The sequence below is a fragment of the Streptopelia decaocto genome (genome assembly GCF_964273445.1).
Source record: "Streptopelia decaocto genome assembly, chromosome: 22".
NCBI lineage: Eukaryota > Metazoa > Chordata > Aves > Columbiformes > Columbidae > Streptopelia > Streptopelia decaocto.
In genome coordinates this window covers 5,350,006-5,358,117 of record NC_138677.1, presented here as the reverse complement: position 1 = coordinate 5,358,117, position 8,112 = coordinate 5,350,006, and the positions used below count along the sequence as shown (strand labels likewise).

At 45.0% G+C, this 8,112-nt stretch overlaps 1 protein-coding gene across 1 annotated transcript; it reads left to right on the top strand.

The window, feature by feature from the left end:
- Positions 1 to 756: 756 nt before the first annotated feature.
- Positions 757 to 6,588, top strand: LOC309449063 (keratin, type I cytoskeletal 15-like; the record flags this gene model as incomplete). The annotated part of the gene is made up of 8 exons (XM_082070974.1): positions 757 to 1,284; positions 1,983 to 2,065; positions 2,650 to 2,806; positions 3,084 to 3,245; positions 3,396 to 3,521; positions 3,657 to 3,877; positions 4,617 to 4,642; positions 6,455 to 6,588. 8 exons carry the CDS (start codon positions 757 to 759, stop codon positions 6,586 to 6,588), a joined length of 1,437 nt encoding a protein of 478 aa, XP_081927100.1.
- Between the last annotated feature and the right edge of the window lie 1,524 nt (positions 6,589 to 8,112).

Below are 8,112 nucleotides of genomic sequence, written 5' to 3'. Positions count from 1 at the left end.
CCCAAAAGTAACAGGAACTTAGCCCCCTCACATTTCTTTGTTTCAATCTTGCATTACCCTTCTGGACTGTTTCACAAATATTAGGAAATGAACTGTGCCCACTCCCCCTTGTACACTGAAGGATGCTAATTGTTCCTCAGGCAATGCTAGGATTACATGCTTTTTGTACTAAAAATTCAGCTTCCAAAATCTAGATTTTAGTTCCAAGCAAAGAGCAGGAATAAGAACATACCAAATTCAACGCTAGTTTTTTAAGGGGAAAAAATACGGATAGAAAAGAAGGAATAGCGGTGAGATTAACTGATGATTGCACATTTTACAATGAAAGGAGAATTTTATTTAATCTTCATTTTTAGAAAAGGCTGATTTTCTTAAAATAGCCCTGGCAATTGCTGTAAGTGGGTATGTGGGTGTGGTTGAACTCACTTTGTTTTTCCATTCTTAAATGTCAGAGAAGTAAATTCCAAGTTTCAGAAGTATAGCCTGGAGAAAAAACACTCATCTGAATCACCCCTTTTGTTTAATTAAAAAAATAGAAAGCCCAAGCCCCTGAGATGTGCAGCCAGCTCCATTTGTGAGGAATGTCATCATAATTGGCCTCACCTCTAGGGAGGAGAAATTTTGGAGGGAGGGCTGCAGGTTGGGTTTGTCTCCAAACAGCCCGTTTTGTGGCTATAAAAGCAGCGCCGGGGCAGTGAAGACACATCCTCTCCTCTTCCCCATCAAGCTGAATAACTGAGCTCAGCACCTTCAGCTATGGCCACCTCCGTCATGCACAGCTCTTCTTCAACCTACGGCGGTGGCTTTGGGGCTGGTGGCAGCACTCGCCTGTCCTCGGTGCGAGCAGGAGGAACCTGCCGGGCTCCGAGCATCCACGGAGGATCCGGTGGCCGGGGTGTCTCCATCTCCTCGGCTAGGTGTGTCACCTCTGGAGGAGGTGGATATGGGTTTGGTTGTGGTTATGGAGGAGGCTACGGTGGCTTCGGTGGAGGGGCTTGCTATGGTGGAGGGTCTGGCTTTGGTGGAGGGTCTGGCTTTGGTGGAGCTTTTGATCTTGGTGCTACCTTTGGTGGTGGTGATGGCCTTATCTCTGGAAATGAAAAGATAACCATGCAGAATCTGAACGACCGCCTGGCTTCGTACCTGGCCAAGGTGCGAGCACTGGAAGAGGCCAACTCAGACTTAGAAGTTAAAATCCGGGAGTGGTATCAGAAACAAGCTCCCACCAGCCCAGCCCGGGACTACAGCAACTATTACAAGATGATTGAAGATCTCCGAGACAAGGTATGATGCTCATATGTAGAGGAGTTATAAGAATGCATTAGAACTGTGGAACTGCATGTTCCACTTCTTTAAAATAAGCTAAAATAACTGCCAAATAAATATTGAATTCCTCAACCTCAAATCCATTGTGGTCATGAGCATTCTAGCAGAAAAGAGGAGATTTTTCTCAATTGAAAAGCCCAATATGATAACCTGAAAACGTGGTGTTTGATGAAATTCAAATGATTGCACTAAAAGTTAGCAAAACGTGGCTAAATGTGTTTAGAACGATCAATACATTTATTCAGTCAAGTAGTAAAGAATGTGACAGGTAGGCCTCAAAGGCTGGAAGAATAACCCTGCTAGCTACAGATAAGATCAGGTGTTGTACAAACGTATTTTCTAATTGTGTTTCTAATTTGTGTTACACAAAGGTATCTCAGCTCTCTGATTTGCATGTGGAATGTGCAAAGAGCGTAGTATTGCTGGTTTTTCTCTATAGAAGTGGTAAGAATTACAGTGTGGCCGAAGAGCAACATAATGGATGGAAATGGCTATTGCTTCCCAAAAATCAGGTTTAACCAGTGGCACCACAAGGGTCCGTTTCCTTGTAGCTTCTTTGGTGGTTTGCAGCCTCAATAGCTACCGACTGTGTACTCAGGACCATGATACTTCACCAGCGCTCACAGGACCTTTTTTCTGTGTTTCTTAATGGTCAGATCCTCGCAGCTACTGTGGACAATTCCAAAGTGGTTCTGGAGATGGACAATGCCAGGCTGGCTGCAGATGACTTCAGAATGAAGTAAGTTTAGCTGGGGCGCATTTGTCCGCTCCCTCTCTCAAAACAGTTTTTTTGAAGTTTAGCATTACTTTTTATCTAGAAAATAAAGTTCTTCAGTTTTCTTTCATTTTGAAATTATGGATAGGTATTTTTCCTTGACAACTTCTGATGACCAAAAACCCCTGGCAAACAGATTCAATGTGATGAAGGATCAGCTGGGAATATCAAGCTGAGAGAACACAATATCCAGATCACTGAGCTGTTCACACAACCAAGTACAGCTCATGTCTTAGCTTTTCAGTGATGCTCTGAACTGTTTTTACCAGCCTGAATCACAGGGGGAAGAAGACAAGAACAGGTTGAGCTTTTCATTCTTAGATTCCGCAAAGTGAAATGCCCTGTATTCCTCAAGAATAAAATCGGATGGCAATGCATGTATTTCATGTCATAGCTGGATGCTGGGAAAAAAAACATCTTTACTCCGTTTACACTTCATTTATAGCCCACTGCTCCTCCTACATTCAATATAAAGTTTCATGGGTTTATGGCTCTACTGATCACAAACTTGCACATATTCCAGTGCTTGTTTCTTTCTCAAACTGCAGATACGAGAACGAGTTGTTCCTGCGCCAGAACGTGGAGGCCGACATCAACGGGCTGCGCAGGGTCCTGGACGAGCTGACCCTGGCCAGAACCGACCTGGAGATGCAGATCGAGAACCTGAAGGAGGAGCTGGCCTATCTCAAGAAGAACCACGAGGAGGTGAGTCCGGAACAGGGCGCAGAGCAAATCATTTCCCTTTGGCATTTATAAGCATATGACAGGTTCCTGAGATAGTTACGTTGAGTAAAAAAAGATAACATACAAGTGTCAATGATGTTTTCCCATAAGTTACATCTGTGTGTGTGTGAGTATACAGAGAGTAGCGTTTCACCTGTGATACTCGATAATTAAAGTACTGCATCCCACGGCATGGATGGCAGGAAGTAAATGAGAAGAGGGAGTTTAATCTTGTGTCCTCCACCTTCTTTCCATGCAGGAAATGAAAGAGTATTCCAATCAGCTCACTGGAACAGTCACCGTGGACCTTGATGCTGCTCCTGGTGTCGACCTGACCCGAATTCTCGCGGAGATGAGGGCACAGTATGAAGCTCTGGCTGAGAAGAACCGTAGAGATGTTGAGGCCTGGTTCGTGACTCAGGTATAGTTCCACAAAACCAGCAAAATGACGCAGCGCCTCATTGCTACTGCCCCAGCAGATGGGGTGGGCCCTTCCTTTCTCAAAACAACTTGATTTTTTTTTAATATACAATATATATGTGATTTTACAGTTGCTTTCTTTCTGTTTCAGACTGAGCAGCTGAGCCATGAAGTAGCCACCCACACCACAGAGATAGAGACGGGCAAATCGGAGATCGTAGAGCTGAGGCGCTCGGTGCAGGGTCTGGAGATTGAGCTGCAGTCGCAGCTCAGCATGGTACGGAGCATCCCGAGCACATCACAAATCACTGCTAACACACTCTCCCCTTCCTCCCTCTCTGTCTTGCCTCTCTTTTGACTCTCTATGGGACAAATCTATGTGCTGACGTGTTCTGATGATGTTCCGCTTTAGAAAGCCGGACTGGAAGCCAGTTTGCGAGACACAGAAGCACGATACTGCGCACAGCTGGCCCAGATTCAAGCCCTCATCACCGGCCTTGAGGAGCAGCTGTGCGAACTCCGGAGCGACATGGAGAACCAGAACCACGAGTACAAAATGCTCATGGACATCAAGAGTCGCCTGGAGCAGGAAATCGCCACGTACCGCAAGCTGCTGGAGGGCCAGGACTCCCTGTACGTTACTATATACAAATCCTGTGATGATTAGATAAGGTTAATAACATGACACATTGTAAAGCAGTAATTTGTGGTTGTCAAGCTGACTCCAGATTACTTAATTACAATCACGGCACACACGGGCTTTGGGGTGCTGGCAAAACAGATGCTCTAACTCAGGCTGAACCTCCAGATCAGTTGTGCTGATCTGAAAATATAAATGCAACCATTTTGACTACATTGAATTATAGAAGGCACCAGGCTCCGTGTCTGTCTTACACAGCCCTCAGGCTGCCTTCAGCGTGAAATAACCTATAAAAACCTGGTCTCGGTATGTCTTTAGCTCTTGGTTTTTTTACACTTGTGCTCAGAAGTGAAGATTATTGTCATCATGCAGCAGCACTCTCAGCTAGAAAAGAACTTGGTACAGAACAGAGCTTACTTCAGTAAAATCTGCCTTCCACCTACATATAGAATGACTTGATTTCTGAGGAGGAATCAGCTCCTTATATTGTTTCTAGATTATGACATTTTGAGGAGTATGTAGAGACGTATCAGGACCTGGTCATATTCCTAGCGAGTACATAGGAGCGGCTTTCAAAGCCAAAAGCACCTTCACGATATCTCGAGTAACAGCGCAGCTGAGAACCCACTGAAAGCAGCCGTGTGAAATGGGGGCTGCTCACACGCTGTGGTTCCCAAACGGATTAATGGTCTCGGTGATGCTCACTAATCAAACATTTCTTCTGTTCTACAGGATGGCAACAGTGAACCCGAAGGACGGTAAGAAAAAATTTGATTTTTTGATAAAATAGAATTAAATAAACCTTTTTACTTAGGATTTCTTCCTTCTGGCACAGATTACATTCTCTCTGCTGTGACCGATTTCTTTATCATCTAGAGACGCAAATCTAATACTTTATCTTATTTTATGTGCACTTTTGGAACCAGTAGCTTGCCAAAACGACTGCATGAACTCCTCATGGGATTCTAAACCACAGAAATCTCCCAAAGATCCCTAAGTTACTCTGCTGATTCACACGACACAAGATAAATCCAAATCCGATATGTGATGTGCACTCTTAAATACGATCTCTTAAGACATCTGAGGGCAGTTCCCCCTTCGATATGTGAAAAAGATCTTGTGGGGAAACAAACAGAAAAGCCCATCACACAGCTCTTCAGTGTGTTCCCAGTGGGTTTTATTGTCCTTAGCTGACTTGCTTTTTGTTCTCCCTCCTACAGCAGCGTCTGGAAGAGTTCACGGAAGTGTGGAAGTTGATAGAAGAGCTTCTACTACTACTACTACTACTACTACTCTTGATAGGAGATTCCAGTAAAGAAATACTGAATCTCCTCTTGCATCTGACACCATATAGAACCCGAGCAGCCTACACATGGGCTAATGCTAAGAGAAAAAGCCTTCTACTCTCGCCAAATCACAAGAATGTAATCCAAGAGCGTGCAAAAGCCTGATGCCCTTCCTCACAGTTGTTCTCCCTGTTCAGACGATCATTTGGCTCTATGGGTCAGATGACAAGCTGGTTTTCTGTCAGTAGCTATAGAGCTTCCTTAAGAAAGAACCTACACAATAAAGTTTCTGTTCTGCTTGTGCAAATACGTCCAGTCTAATGTTTTTTTTTGAAGTCGGTGTGGTATTGCCACACATGCACATACACCCTCCCAACACAGTGCTTCCTCTAACCCAAACCAAAGATGCTCAGTGGATAGCAACAATAATAACTTTAATAATAATAATAAATATGATGATAAATGGACAGATATAAAGGGTCATTAGATACTGAATTACTGATTAGATTAGATTATTAGATTCTGAGTTACTGAATGCCTTCTTTATCTATGACCTATTAGAGAGCAGCGTAGGGGAAAGGGACCTGGGCGTCCTGGGGACAGCAGAGTGACCATGAGCCAGCACTGGGCCCTTGTGGCCAGGAAGCCAATGGGACCTGGGGTGGGTTAGAAGGGGGTGGTCAGTAGGTCAGAGAGGTTCTCCTGCCCCTCTGCTCTGCCCTGGGGAGACCACACCTGGAATCTTGTGTCCAGTTGTGGCCCCTCAGTTCCAGCAGGACAGGGAACTGCTGCAGAGAGTCCAGCGCAGCCACCAAGATGCTGCAGGGAGTGGAGCATCTCCCGTGTGAGGAAAGGCTGAGGGAGCTGGGGCTCTGGAGCTGGACAGGAGGACACTGAGGGGTTCACAGATATCTAAAGGGGGAGTGTCAGGAGGATGGAGCCAGGCTCTTCTCGGTGACAACCAGTGACAGGACAAGGGGCAATGGGTGCAAACTGGAACACAGGAGGCTCCACTTAAATTCGAGAAGAAACTTCTTCCCAGTGAGGGTGGCAGAGCCTGGCCCAGGCTGCCCAGGGGGGTTGTGGAGTCTCCTTCTCTGCAGACATTCCAACCCGCCTGGACACCTTCCTGTATATCTGTTCGTATTTCAGATGGAGGAGCTGAATCAACAAGTGATGGTCACAGGATATTTACCTGTATAAAGCAGGTGTCAAAATATTCTGCCTATACTTAAACCGCAGCCTATAAATTCAGTTCCGATTGCTTTTCATGTTCCAATTCAGGTAACAAGTTTGGCTCACAAATAAAGCTCCCGGTTCTGGAGGTTTACGTGGAACAAGGAGAATTCACCATCTCATGGTGCCACCTGCTGACAAGGTTTGACTTTCTGCACTCTCTGCATTCCACAGCTGGCTAAAAACAGGTCCCAAAGTGCCAGCCTGACAAAGCAGAGCCCTGTCTGGGTTGGAACTAAGGTTTTTGGTCTTTTCCATGGACCCTGAACGTGTGTTGATGAAAACTGTGTGGCAGCTCTTCCAGTTTGAAAGGTTGAGCTCCAGAGGAGACTCTTCCCATGCCCCAAATCACCTTTGCTTTGTATTACTTGCCAGAAAATATACAATTCAGTTTTTCATGATATTCGGTGAATCTGTGAGGGGGGAGCCAGAGGTTATTCTGCCTCATGGACTGTCAGTCTCACCACCAGCTGGGCTGGGAATCTCATTGAGCGATTGCACATGAAACAAAGGATCCATTTCATTTCATGTAATAATACATACATATGTATTTATATTTCAGTGTAATATGTTATAGAACATGAGTTGCTACACTAGGCTAGGAAATTCAGTCTGAAATTAATCTCCAGTGGGATGAACTGAACCCCAGGATATCATTGGTTCTATTATAATTTGGGGTTTTTTTCCAACTTAGACCTCATATTTTCTCTGGTACTCTCAAGCAGCAGGGCTGATGCCAAACCGGAGCTGTTAAAAGTAGCTGTTATCAGAATATTTTGTGACAGCCATACCTTGTGTTTATTGGAAAACAGTATCTTTAATGATTAATTTCCCCAAACAACTCAATGTCAGCATTTCCGTACACTAGAGTAGAACTGACTCCAAGCCACAAGGAGGAGCTCAAAACCTGCCCAATGCAGGGCCTGAGATGGGGAGGCATCCCAGCAAAGGATGGGCTGCGTTCCTTATTACTGCAAAACTGCAGATGAAACAGAGAACAAAAGATTCCTTCTGGATTGTTCCAGGGTAGATAACTCTGGTTCGTACAGTCGCACCGGCCGCAGCGCTCGGAATGAACAACTGTGCCAAGATCTTGCTGCGGATGAGCCGCCGAGTGCTGTAAAGAAGAATCCCTGCTCCCCATCGCTCCCCAAATCCGCTGCCGTACCCCTCGCTCACCAACTAGAACCACCCTGACAGACAAGGGGAACCCGACAGCCCCGCTGTGCCATGGGAACGCGTCCCAATTTGCCACCCACTTTCCAGCACCGGCAATAAGGAAACCTCTGCAGAATCCAGACCTGCCTGTCCTGTATTTGATGGGAGAAGTTTTACTGACGGTCACTGAAACTTTGCAGAAAGGCTGTTTTTGCATGATCCCATGTCACTTTTTAGGCCTGGCAGCTTCAAATAATCAGTTGAATTTCTCAAGTGTTGCTACAAACTCGCATTCTGAATATTTTCTATAGCTAAACATATAAATATCTTACTAGTATTAATACTAGCAAGAGCAATAAATTCCTGCATTACGGTTTCAACAAGACTATTGAAACATGACTGCACCTTGAATCATGAAATATCACTAGAAAATATTGTTAAATACCGAATTCTCATGTATTTCAACTGGAAATGAGCAGCTGAAGGGAGCAGCTGGGCCTTTCTCACTTTGGACTGGACTTTCAGTCAAGTGACAGAGGTTGGATAAT